The sequence below is a fragment of the Phyllostomus discolor genome, chromosome 3 (assembly GCF_004126475.2).
Source record: "Phyllostomus discolor isolate MPI-MPIP mPhyDis1 chromosome 3, mPhyDis1.pri.v3, whole genome shotgun sequence".
Taxonomy (NCBI): Eukaryota; Metazoa; Chordata; class Mammalia; order Chiroptera; family Phyllostomidae; genus Phyllostomus; species Phyllostomus discolor.
Window position 1 is genome coordinate 127003237 of NC_040905.2, and position 12989 is coordinate 127016225.

Here is a 12989-nt window from a genome sequence, read left to right on the forward strand (position 1 = left end):
GTACCGCGTTGCCCCTGAACCCATATAGTCCCTGCTTCCTCATCGCACCCGAACTCGTGTCCTCCTTCGTATCCTCGTCCCAGCTGAACCCCGGGACCCTCACTCTGCGCTTCCCGGGCCTTTTGGTCCACGTTCCCGCGACCCTGGCTCCACGCTCCTCCAGCCACTCAGCAGCCAGCTCCCGGAGGGGCGGGGCCTCGCAGGCGGGAGTTACCCGGGCACGTGTGGCTCGGGCCTGCCTGGACTATGACAGCCTGTGGCAGTGGCGGAGGCAGGGCCCATAGTGGCATCTGGGGCTGCTGGGGCAGTGGAGGGGAAGGCTGTCTGTTTAGCTCTGGCGGAGTGCACAGCCTTTGGCAGGGCTGGGGACATAGGGTGCAGTGGCTGCTGGCAGGGCCTTTGCTGCTGCTGTTACTGCTGCTGCTTCTGCCGCTCTCTTGATCCCTTCCTTCTGCCGCCGGCAACATTAGAAAAATTGGTTACCGATCCTGCTGGCGCTGTCCCCGGGGGCATGGGCTGTGGTAGGGTAGGGGAGAGGGCAGGGGCCAGGGCCAGAATTGTGACTCACTTTGGGATACTTGTGAGCTCACCAGGAGCAAGCATAGTGCCCAGGTCCCACCCCATGTTGGGGGTTCAGGCCAGTTCCTTGCTTGTGTGAGTAGTCGGGGGTGTAAAGGACGTGCTCGACCCCTCTTCTGTCTCCAGGGCTGGGTTCGGCCAGACAGGCCCCTTGGAGCGTATCTTCCCTTCTATTTCCTTCCGTCCAAAGCGTTCAGGTTGGGTCCAACTGAAGCACGCTGGGACCTGAGGATAGAGGGATCCAGGGGGGCTCAGCTGGGACTCCAGCTGCGAGGCCCCTGAAAAGAAGGGTTAGGCAATGTGATTGGTTGGGGGCGGGGGCATCTGGTCTGGGGAAAGGGGCAGAGTTGGGAGAAAGTGGCATAGATCTTGGAGTAGCGACCCAGGTGAGTGTTGTGTTTCCGCCCCTCCAACAGCGACCGCCAACCCTTATGCAGTCACTTTCAACAACTGGCCTTTCTTCTTGGAGGCACTCACTGAAGGGCCCGGTAGGCTAGGGTGGCTCTGAGGAAATGGTTGCTTCAGTGGTTGGTGAACTTCTTCTCTACCTTGGCATTTCCACTCCCTTGAGAGCCCCCAACCTTTGGTGACCCAAGACAGTGGCTAGACCAGGAGGTGCTTGCCCATCAGGTTTATGTCTAGGGCTTGGGAGTGAGCCCCAAGCCCCAGGCATATAAGCCCCCCTGACTCATGGCCTGAGAAGACTAGGTGGCCTTGTGGCCAGGATGGCAGTGCTGCAGGGGCCCAGATGCTGTCCCCCTGGGCAGTTAGGCAGATTATTCAGCACAGTCTGCAACTATCTCCCCTTGATTTTCTGCTCCCAGCTTCTCCTTTTCTGACATCTTCCTCCTCCAAACTTCTATTTCTTTCAGGACTCTGCCTTTGGTTTCTGAGCTTGAAATGAAAGGTCGTTTCCCAGAGATGACTCCTGATTAAGTTGCTCCATTAGATACTCCCACCCTTATTTTCTCCTTTTTCTCCATCCTAGGGGTTGCTGTGGGGTAATTGGACACTGGTGTGCAGTTTATGAAGATGGAAAATCTGAGGCAGCTCCTCACCTCCCAGGCCTGCTCAAGGGGCAGTGTAGCCCTGGCTTCTGGGACCTGTGGGTGTGCAGGGACTCTGCACAGAGTGCCAGTCCTGGTTTGGAGGGTATGGGACAGGGTACCCTCACTCAACTTTCCAGGACAGTCTCAGGGACCTTCTTGTTCTTTCCCCAAACCTTGTGTACTTGGAGAGGGCTGTGGAGAAGGGCAGTGGTACATTTGGCCCTTGCTCCCTGTTATAAGACATGTGACTTTCACATGACTCAGACTGATGTGTAAATGCCCTGATAAGTTTACTGAAATAACAATGTGGGCATCCTGGGCAGGGAGATGGGGCTTCAGACCTTGGGGTGTGGTGCTGGAGGGGCTGTGTAGCCTTGGGAATAGGGGACCATTGGGTCTTCCTTCGGGTGACCTTCAGCAATTCTCTTATCTCTTTCGCACATGCTGAAACTTCACAGCTACCATCTGGGTTCCAGATGTCCTCATACTGATGCTCTAGGGATGGTGGGGGCCAGAAGGCTTTGCCTCTCTCACATCAGGGCTGTCCACTGCAGTGAGACATCCCCTGCAAGGCCCCATCCAGATGCTGGGTGCCCTTCTGGCCAGCTCTCTCTTTAAGGCCCCATGGTCCTGAGGTCAGGTGGGGAGCTATCCTGCTTCACCTCCCAGCACTTAGATTGTTTGGCCCTTGCCATGTTATCCTAGGATCTGCAGTAATCTCAGGAGAAAAGCTTGTTAATTCAGTGGTTCCTAGTCTCCACAGGCCACAACCTGGTATGCGGAACTCTGTGGTCAGTAGACACCAAGAGTTTGCCCTACATGGAGCCTGCCTCTGCTTGGCCCCCCAAGTTGAGATCCTCTGTGGCTCAGATTAGCTTTGCAAGTGGTCTGTGATATTTTCTCAGGATTCCTCCATTGGAGGGTCAGGAGGCTGCTCACCCAGCTTCCTTACCTGCTCACCTGGCTCACTGAAGGGGCCCAGAACCTGCTGCTGTGGTTGTATGAACCAGCAACTCTCCCAGCAGGGCACAGGGAGGCACCTCCAGCTTGAGGAGAGTGACACTGCACACTACTGTGTCCACAGTGTATACTTCCAGAAGCACTTTAACATCCATCAACCTTGGAAAGAAGGGGTACCCAAAGGCAGATGGTGTTAACTTCAGCCAAATCATAAGGGAACTGGGACCCAGAGAGGGAAAGGGGCACACAAGATCAAATGGGGCATGATACTGGTACCAGGGCCAGGAAACCTTTTCATCCAGCTGAGGCAACTTGTGGCTGGACCCCAGGCCTTATTGTCCATCCATGGCAGTGCAGACATGCCTATTTACTGTGGGAGCCCCAACAGGGAGGGTTCTGGGTGGGCACCCTCACCCACTCATGGGGCAGGTGATTACACTGTGGGACCCAGACCCATGCTTTCATGGAGGTTGTGCCCTAGTCAGTGGACACTCCAATAGGGACCTAAGCCAGGTGGCGAGCAGCCTCTGTGCTGAGTCCCAGAAGATCCTTAGAACTGGTTCCAGAAATGCTGGTATGACAAAGAGTGAACAGTGAGGGCAGATTTTTGAAGTGTGTAGGGGAAGGGAGTAGTTTGGAGTTTAGGCACAGAGGTAGGAGCCTGAGAGTCAGTGCAGGGATTGGGGCACAGGGAGCCCCAGGTGCAGCCATGGGCAGTCTGTCTGCCTTGGGTCTTGCCTCATCCCTGTGCCATTCTGCATGGGTGTATGCCCATGGGAAAATAGAGCCAGCTATACCTGGCAAGACTTCCAACCTGGGCCCCCCTCCACCCTAGGGTCTCTGCTTGCCATCTGTCTGCATGACAATGATTCAAGCTTTAGTCCAGCTATGTCCCAAGTCATCATGGGCCTGAGCAAGTGGCTAGCCTGCAGACCTGAACTCCCTCACCTGTCATATGGGGCCAGTTGCCAGAGACAACTGCCAGGGGCTGCAGATAGTAACCTTTGCAAAGGTCAAAGATGGAGTTCTGGACATCCCAAGGGCTCTAGAACTGCTCACCATGGCTTCCCTTCTTCATTCTCTCTAGAGTCATGCTGGGGCAGAAGGGCCGCTGAATTTCTCTGTCTACCTCCCATATGGAGGTGCAGACACCCTCAGGGTGCCCCTGGTCTGGCTGGCAGTGTCTTTTCCCATAGACATCAGGCTGGTGTCTGAGCAGTTCTTGCAGTCCCCACCAAAGCTATTTCTATAGCTGGTATGGCAGCACCAGATTCCCATTTCTGAGTGGCCCTGGATATTGTACTGCTGTGCTGGCTGCTGCAAGTGCCCCAGAGTGGCACTTCCACATGTGCAAATGTAGAGATCACTGTCTATGTGCCTGCCTGCCCCTTGCTAAGCCTGGCCCCAGGTCCACATTTGATGCCTACTCTACTATCCCTACCTCCAGGTACTTCCTCTATAGTGCCCCTCTGGTCATCAACCCACTCCCTCTGGTCATTAACCCACTGGGTACCAGTTTCCCTGCCAACAACTCTGTGCAGTCCTCCTTCTTTGTCAAGATACTTCACTTGACATAGCAACACTTCCATCAGCATCTCCTACCCAGCACCTGTGAACTGGTTTGTGGCTGCCCGGCTGCCCCCCTCATCCCAGAAGATGGAGGTGAAGGTGGTGTATCTGCTCGCTGGGGATGGAGATGCAGGACACTTCTGGACAGGAATGACTGGTCCTTCTTATTTACCTCCTCAGGGAAGACATTGTCTAGGCTCTGCCGCAGCCCTGCCTTCCCACCATCCACCCCTAACCTGAGATCTCTGGTCCTTCCCAATCTTACTCCCATCTCTCATTCTCTTTCTAGGGCTTTGTTCCCATCTGTGTTTACATCTTCCAACCTGACGTGCTGGTCATGTGAGTAGCCAAGGTCTCTCTCCACCCTGAAGCCTGATGTACCTTTTCCACGGACCTTTCTCACCTACCCCACCTACCTAAAATGAGTGGGGGTCTTGGGGAAGGCCCAGCCTCTGGTTTTGATGAAGTGGGTGGTACTGCTATCTTCACTATGGATTAAAAAGGTGAGTTTCTGAGCCCTGGGGCTGTGCTGAGAAGTGTGGCCACCACCCTAAGTGTGAGCAATAAAGGGAGGTCATTGGAAGCCATGAAGCCTGAGCAAGGCCATGCCCCTTGGCTGCAGTATCTTTGTCTCTGAGTACAACCCAGGAACTGTTGCTGGAGCTGCAGGGCTATGTGTCCAACAGGAGTCTAAGCTGCTCTGCGTGCGTCATTGTGGGCACAGCTACCCTGCCCAGTAACTTTCAGAAGGTGCTTACTTGTACTGGCTCCACCTAAGTCTGCTGCCTGCTGTTGCCCTCACCACCCTGGGACTGGTGGTTGCAAGTGATGGCCAAGAGCCTGGCAGGGCCCCAGGTATTGGTGGCTTTCAGCACTATAGCAGCTCTCATAGGTAGGCTGCATGGGAAAGGCAGGGTAGAGGGTGGCCCCAGCCCCTGACTTTTATCCCCAGCCCTTCCTGCAGCTGAGCCCTTTGTCCTCCTGACAGCCTGCTAATCTTGGATTGTAAACTTCCAGGATCTTCTGAAGAGCAGTCCAATCCAGAGCTGCAACACTTCCAATGCTCTGCTGCTCCCAAGTCCTGGCTACTAGGACCTGGGCAGGAGTAGCAGTGTGGGTGGTAGGCCCCTTCTGCCTCATGAGCTACCAGATTATGCAGGAAGACATGGATGTGGTGTCTGTGCACTTCAGGCCCCTAGACAGGGTCTCTGTGCTGGTGCAGTCTGACATGCCTTCGGTGATGTGGCTGCAACTCAACATGGCCATGGACAGTGGGGGCTCCCTCACCATCTCCCAGTGGGCAAAAACAATACCTTAGTTTGTGAGTGCCTCGTGGCTGGGCTCAGCTCAAGGCTCAGACCTTCCCAGACTGAGTGATGCTGCTCAGGCCTTCCTGCATTGACTTTATTGTGCACACTGGGTTAGGGTGGCCTTTCAGGCAACAGAGTGACCCCAACAGGCATTGGGCCAGAAAAGGGGCACCACTTGCAGGAAAGGAGGCATGTTTTATAGGTTCCTGTGAGCAGGTGTGCCTGAAGAAATGGGACTGCAACTAGGATAGACACCAGGTATTGCCAGGCCCAGAGGGGAGAATCCAATGTAGGCCCTTGTCCAATGGGAGACACAAACATGGAACTTAGAGCGGACACTGCATGGCTGTCCCTTTAGAGTGTGATTTCCAACAATACCTTGGTAATGGTCTACGTGAGTGCTGCCTCACCCTTCCTGAGCTTCAATACTTCACCCAACTGTACCACAGGTATGGACAGGATGTCTGGCTAAGTGACCCAACCCAGTCCTTCCAGCCCCTTCTTACCAGGTCTTTCTGCTCCTCCTACAGCCTTCTTCCAGGGCTGTCCCCTGTCTTTGAGCACCTTGTCTCGTAAGGCCAACCTTATCATCCCCTACCCAGAGACAGACAACTGTTACCTCTCCCTGAAGCTTGCCTGCCCTATAAGTCCTAAGTAATCTTAAGGGCTAGGATGAGAACCTCTCAGAGCTGCCAAATGGCTGAATCACTGCATTTAGGACTATGATTAGTTTGCCTGCATCTGAGTTTGGAAGTGATCCAACTTCCTGTAAGCCACACAGGGTAAGTTGTCTTCTGGAAGTTACAAAGGACTCCCCTTCTACACCTGGCCACTTCTCCTCAGGAAGTCCTGGGATCCAGGACACAAGGAAGGGGACCAGTTCAGGGCACATCTCTAGATAGACTGGGATGCAGTGTGGTGTGAAGGGGAAAGAGCATCTTGGCTTCTGCAAGTCTCACAACTGCTGTCCTCCATGCCTCAGAGCCTGGAGGCCTCAGTTCTGGGTTCATGGCAGGGACTGGTCAGCAGACCTTGGCAGCAAGCCCTCTTATGCTCCTTTTCTCACAGGGAGTGAGATAAGGCTTTGGTGCCCATGGAGACTACCTTGTACTTGATGCTCTGTTTGAATGACCATGGACCAGAATGATCAGTGCCTCCTACTACACAGACATGGCTACCTATGTGTGGGCTTCAGCTGCAAGGCAGGTGAGGGCTAGGCCTGGATGCCTCTGGACACTCTCCTTGACTTCCCAGCCCTGTGCCTTCCTCTGAGAGCCCATCCCACTCTGCTGAGGCTAGAGAGTACCCTTGAAGAGCAAGAGTAAATGCCTTTTCCTCACTATAGCAACATACCTCCAATCCCCTCATGTAAGCACAGAAAGGCACCTCCAGAGATATTGCCTTCTGATCTTGGCCTCCCTTGCCCACATTTGCCCACATGCCCATACCTGACCCACACCTGCCTACATCTGTTCCATACCAGCCCACACATGTCCCATACCTTTCCCATACCTGACCATAACTTTACCATACCTGCCCCACTCCTGTCCCACACCTCCCTTGTCCCTGTCTTGTACCTGCTCCACCCATCCCCACACCTACCCTACACCTGTCCCATAAATACCCCTTGTCTGTTCACGCTGGCCTCACACCTGTCCTACATTTTCCCCACACCTTTCCCATACCTGCACATACCTCCCTACACCTGCCCCGCACATCTTTACACCTGCCTATGTTTATCCCATAGTTGTCTGTGCCTGCTCACACTAGTCTATACCTACCTACACATACCCCACACCTACACACACCTGTTCCAGCCTGATCCTAGGTGAGAAAAGACTTTCTCTCACCTAGAGCCTTGAGTGAGCGTGGGAACTGAGGTTCAGAAAGAAATGCCTAAACCACAAGACTGGCCTCAGTTGCATACCATCAGCCCCCTCGCCCCAAGCCTTTCTCTCTCCTCTCTGTAGGGGAGGCAGGGTAAGGGTGGCTGATTGCCCCTGCCCTCCTCAAGGCAAGAGCACAGGGGACTGTTGTTATCTGTATGAGGGATGTGGAGCAGGGCCATGGGAAGCTGGAGTCACTGTGGCCCACAGTCAGAGCACTGGGAGCTTCCCTTTTGGGCCCTGACCAAATTTCGACCTCCCTAGAAGCTTCTCACACTTCCAGTCATCCTGAACTTGGCCATGATAGCATTCTCTAAGCTTGTAAAGGGGAAACATTTATGTAAAGTCCTATTGGGGGTAAAATTTAAGACATTACCATTTTTATGTAGCTCTGATTTTGCTGTGATTGGTGAATTTAATATTCTACAGTTACATTTCAATGCAAGAGTTTTTACATTTGTGTGTGTGTGTGTGTGTGTGTGTGCTCCTGGGAGGAAAGGAGATTGGGCCCAGGATGACAAGTCCTGCTCCCTGGGCTGCTGCTCCAAGAAAACAGAAAACAGGCCGCACTTGACCACGGTGTCTTGGGCTGCTACTGTCTTCACAGGGCATTTTCCATGGTCCCTGAAGGTGGAAAAGTGGGAGAGATTGGAATAGATAGTCTAGCTTTGTGGTCTGTCTGTGGTGTTTAAAGAGCAGTTAGCACTGGACAACTTTGGTTCCAGTGGGGCACAGAGATCCAACAAGTACTCAGGTACCTCAGGCAGTCTGCATCCAGAGTTGTCGTCTTGCAGAGTCAAGATCAGGAGCCCGGGGAACATGAGAGTTTCAAGGCCAAGGTTGGGTGTTGAGGCAGCGTGAGAGTCCAGGGATCAGCCGGGCTGCAGCGTGACTCTGATCTTCTACCTCCTGCCAGGCGGCCGCGATGCCCTAGCACAAGTTGCCTGTCTTTCTATGGAAGTAGCTCCTGCTCCAGGAAAGCATGTGCTCCCACCTGCCCCAGAGCTACCTTTGCTCACTGGAGGAGGCACAGGCACAGGTGCCACCCACCCCCCAACCCCCAGGTACTACAGACCACACTGAGCTAAGTTCAAGAGAAACCCGGAAAACCAGCTGTGGGAGCGGGTGGAAGATTGCTCATTTCCATTCACTACCCACAGGAGTCCCAGCTGGGGCTCTGGGGCGGCAAGGGCTGGATCCTGGGCCACAGATACATCACTAAGGACAAGGTGGATGAGCAGGGCAGGCTTCGTAGAAGGGGGTTGTGGCAGGGGGGATACTTCCCAAGCCTTAGCTGCCCTGGGAATCGTGCTGGACTCTGGAGCTACCTGGAAGGCAAAATGGAGACTGACCAGCCCCAGGATGGCTTTACAGTCTGATGGAGACAGCTCCCTCAATTCCAAGGACTGCTACTCTTTGTAAAACCAGCTGGGTATTTTGAGACAAGGTGATGCTGATATCAGGAACAGCAAGTGCAGAGGTCCTGGGGCTGTGTCATGAATCAAGTATAAGGATGTGGAGGGAGGTAGAGGAGGGAAGTCTGCAGTCACCTGTCAGCTTGACTCACCATAGTTTGCCTTTGTCACTTCTCTTGACACAAGGCTGGCACTACCACCTCCTCATTATTCTGACACACTCACCCTGAGCACAGGTCTCCAAGTATGTATCCAACCCCTGTTTCCTCTGGTCAAAAGCCTGTAGGAATTGCTGAGTCCTCTGGGGGAGTCCTCCCAGGACGTATCTCCCTTTACTTTCTTGGTCCTTAGTGTGGAATGTGTTGACTTGTGAACCATGGAGTTATGATTGTGTTTGTGGTGTATCTGAAAGACACACCAACAATCTTGGCAAAGTCTGAGGGTGCCAAGCTGGCTGGGAAGAAGCTGATTTCTAGATGGACAACCAAGTCTACATCCTGGGTCTGTACACCCTGGTCCCCATTTGGGTCTGTTGGGAGAAGCAACAACACTCATGAGGACTCTTGATCTCTTGGCTCTCAAACAGGGTGAAGAAAGTGTGGAAGTTGTTTCAGTGTGAGCTCTGTGGTGAGATCCTGAACACAAAGTTCTCAGTGACTGTGACTGCACACCTTGGGTCTCATTGATGAGGCCTACGGTTTGACCTCTACATCCTGAAGGCAAGAGGGGTCTGACTGCCAGTCAGAGAAGGGAGACTAGATCAGCATGGACTGAGGCACACTGGTCTCTGGAGGGGAGGGTCTCCAGTGAAATGTGAATGGGACCATGTCCCTTTCTGGGTAGCCCCAGTGAGTGCTTTCTGCCCATAGAAGAGTTTGTTGCTGTGTTGCCCACCAAAACCCAAGTGAATACAGCCTCATACTTTCCACTTTTGGCTCCTTCCTTTTTTTCTGGTCTGGGGGCTGCCATCTGCTGGGGAGGATCTGGGTGGGACTGGCTGGTAGGGTGGGTAGGATCCTGCCAGCAGCACCTGCCTCCATTCATAGCTTCCTACCAGATCCTGAAGGAGGACCAGTGCTCCGAGTTTGGGATGGACCTGAAGCAAGGGATACTATTGTAGCTTGTCCTAGACCCCCTGTACACCCAGACAACCCCAAGAGAAGGGTGGCAATCTATGACAAGAGCAAGTTGAGGCCTTGAGTCTGGACTTCCTTGTGCTTATGGACCCTAGTGGCTGGCTGCCTAGCCTCACCACATGCCCTTTATCTGCCTGCACAGGAGTTTGTCATCCAGGAGGAGGAGACTGAGTGGGTCAGCCTGACACTGGAGAGGCTTCTGGAGGAGAAATCAAGCATGTGTGAATGCCAGTTGCTCTGCCCTCTAGGTTGGTCACAATGGCCAAGCAGATGGACAGGGTAGAAAAGTGCACTGCCTTATGGGTAACCTAGATGAGGGGCTGCCACACCAGGTGGGCTTGGTAAAGAGTTGCCTCTGCACGGCTGCTCAGCTGGAACCACAGTCCTGTATGTTCCACATGGCATGTTCCCTCCCCTCATGGTTCTGACCCTTTGGCCCACTTCATACGTTCAGGGACAGAAGGACTCCAGGTGACAAGAGCTGGAGTCTTGGCACCGTTGGTTTACTTAGCCACTTAACATCCCCCAGGATTTTCCCAGTTTAGACCTTCTTGTGTCTGTCCCCTAGGACAGTGGAGTGTGGAGACTGTGGTAGCTTCTGGGACAGAGAACGCCGCCCATGGTGCAGCAGCTGGTTGCCCCTGTTCCCTCTGCTTCGTTTATCTGTGACCACAGGGCCCCACAGCAGGGGAACCAAGGACAGGCACCTGATTCTTGCATTTCCAAGGGAAGGTGGTCCCTGTCTCATGGACAGGGTACTACCCTCAGGTCTGAAGCCTGAGGGGTGGCAAGCAGCCTCATTTGACACTGTGGCAAAGACTGAGGGGCCCAGTCCTCTCATGCTCAGTTCCTCTTGGTGTTTGACTAAAGGCATCCAGATTTCTGCTCCCCCAAGTGTACCTAACTGTAACCCCATCTTGCCCCTGTAGGATTCCATCCCTCTGTTCAAAGTCTCTGTGGAAGAGCCATTTGAGCAGCTTCAGTAGCAGACACGGTCTGAGCCAGTGGTGGTACAGAAGAGAGGCAGTGAGAAGTGACTACACAGTGATTGACCCATCCCTCATAGCCAGGCTCAGTGTCCCTTGTTGACCCTGAGCCACCCCACCCCTCCATCCTTTGGCAAACCTATAGACAGTGGGTGAAACATTCTTGTGTGTGCTGGCTATGAAGCTTCTGGTGGTGGTAAGGTAGACTTTGTGGAGGGCCTAATGGGCCTCTAGTCCCAGGATCCCCAGTGACCTGAGGCCTACTCATTGCTTCTGAAGTCCCCTTGTCCCCTGCAGCAGAAGCCCAGCTGAGGCAGGTTCACCACATTCTAGGGGCAGCATGGGTATAGTCTGAGCCGGGCCATGAGGGTGCTACTTTGTTTGGAAGACTGAAGCTGTTCTGCATAGTCCTTGACCCTGTCACCTCACTGCTCTAGAGACCCTGGACATGGCTGAGATGGGCAGTACCCAGATGAGCTGTGTGACTGAGGTTTGTTTTAGTGTTTTTCTTTCCTCTAGGAGAGAATCCTGAGAAGTTGAAGGTGGTATGTGATAGGACAGGACAGTGCTTGCCCCTTTGCATTGCATATCCCTGCCTGTTACAGAATGTTTTCCAGAGCAGAGGCAGGAAGTATATGGCCCAGCTCTGGGAATGATCAAACTGGCATGCTTTTTGGTACCGTGAACACCTCTACCAGCTCAGAGGTACAGGCAACAGTGTTTTGCAGAGAAAGCCTTGATTCAGGAGCTCTGTCACCCGGGACACACGGACCTGCAACCTGGGTGTCCTCTCCTCAGGTGACTCACATTTAATTTTGGGCCAGCCACTCTGACGCCTCTCCAGCTCCAAGATTTAGGGATGCCTTGGCCCTCTTCCTTGACCCTTACTTGGAGGTCCAGCATTGAGACTCATTCAAGCATCTGAGAGCACAGGGTGGAGTTCCCTTGACAACTGGCTGAGGGGTGTCAGACACCCGGGCTGTGTTCCTGGTGGTGGAGGCCAGAGGTAGTGTGCAGATGGGCAGTATGCATGGCTTGTCAGTGGGCACAGTTGTAAGAGGGCCCTGCGGGCTCATGAGATCATCGAGGGTCAGGGCCTGCCTTAGGCTTAGAGCACTGGAGGGAGGGGAATGGTGTCCCTGAGATCTCTGTTTGTAGCTGAGTACACTGTCCCAGTCTTCTGAAGTGTCCTCATGCTGCCCACATACTGCCCATGTAATTTCTCATCTAATATCCCTCTTTTGTGAGCAGATTTTAATATTTAAAAAAATTTCACCTAAAGCTGATAATTTCCAGGCTACCCCTGAAGCTGTCCCTGTTCTAGTTCTGGGGAACCAGCATAGCCCAGCCCAGTTGCCCAAACTACAGCTCCTGGCTCCAGCTGAATTGGTGGTGTTCTGGATGGGCCATCCCTGCCCATGCTCATGTCCACATCACAGTTCCCATGTTCAGCCCTGAACTGAATCTCACTGATCCCTTTCCAGCTTTTCAGCCTATCACTTGGTTCCCCACTGTGATGTGCACCCCAGATGTCCTTAGTTCATTGACCTTGGCTCTCAGTCACCCCTCATAGCTTGCTTTCCACCCCAACAAAGGCCACACAAGTAGAGGGGGCTTCTACCTGACCTATGGGGTTCATGTGTCAGATTCCTGGGGTTCCCAAGGCAGCTGGGGCTGATGCAGGGTGAGGGAGAACTTGGGACACAGTCTCCCTGTTAGTACTGGTGGGCCAGGGGAGTGTCCAAATCCTGGCTGACTCTACTCCCTTAAGGCCTGGGGGTTACCACAAGGATGGCCCAGGCTGGCTACTGGCTATTGGCTAATAGGAGGAGCTTGGCATGGTTTCAGTAGGTCATTCACTTCTCCATAACCTGATGTTGGACTGAGCTGGCAGTCTGAGTGCGGCCTTGGTCTGGAATCTCTGAAACATGAGCTCTTTTATGGAGAGAGGCAGCAGCAGCTCATTTCCTGAAATTCTCACAAATACCCTTGACTCAGCAAAGTTTAAGAAGCTCTCAGTGATTGACAGACTCATCCTTCACCACACATAAAATCACCCAGGTCTGGTGCAGGCCCCTGGCAGGCTAGATCTATCACAC

General features: G+C 53.5%; 1 protein-coding gene and 2 pseudogenes across 1 annotated transcript in view; all 3 read left to right on the forward strand.

Annotated features, from left to right (window-relative positions):
• ACSM2B (acyl-CoA synthetase medium chain family member 2B) overlaps window positions 1–250 on the forward strand; it is a 150287-nt gene extending 150037 nt beyond the window's left edge. The window contains 1 exon segment of the mRNA XM_036020103.1: window positions 29–250. Coding sequence (XP_035875996.1) covers window positions 29–250 — 222 coding nt within the window.
• On the forward strand, window positions 247–8214 carry LOC114504051 (annotated as a pseudogene).
• Window positions 8215–8278: 64 nt separating this feature from the next.
• On the forward strand, window positions 8279–10941 carry LOC114503978 (annotated as a pseudogene).
• The last annotated feature ends 2048 nt before the right edge of the window (window positions 10942–12989 follow it).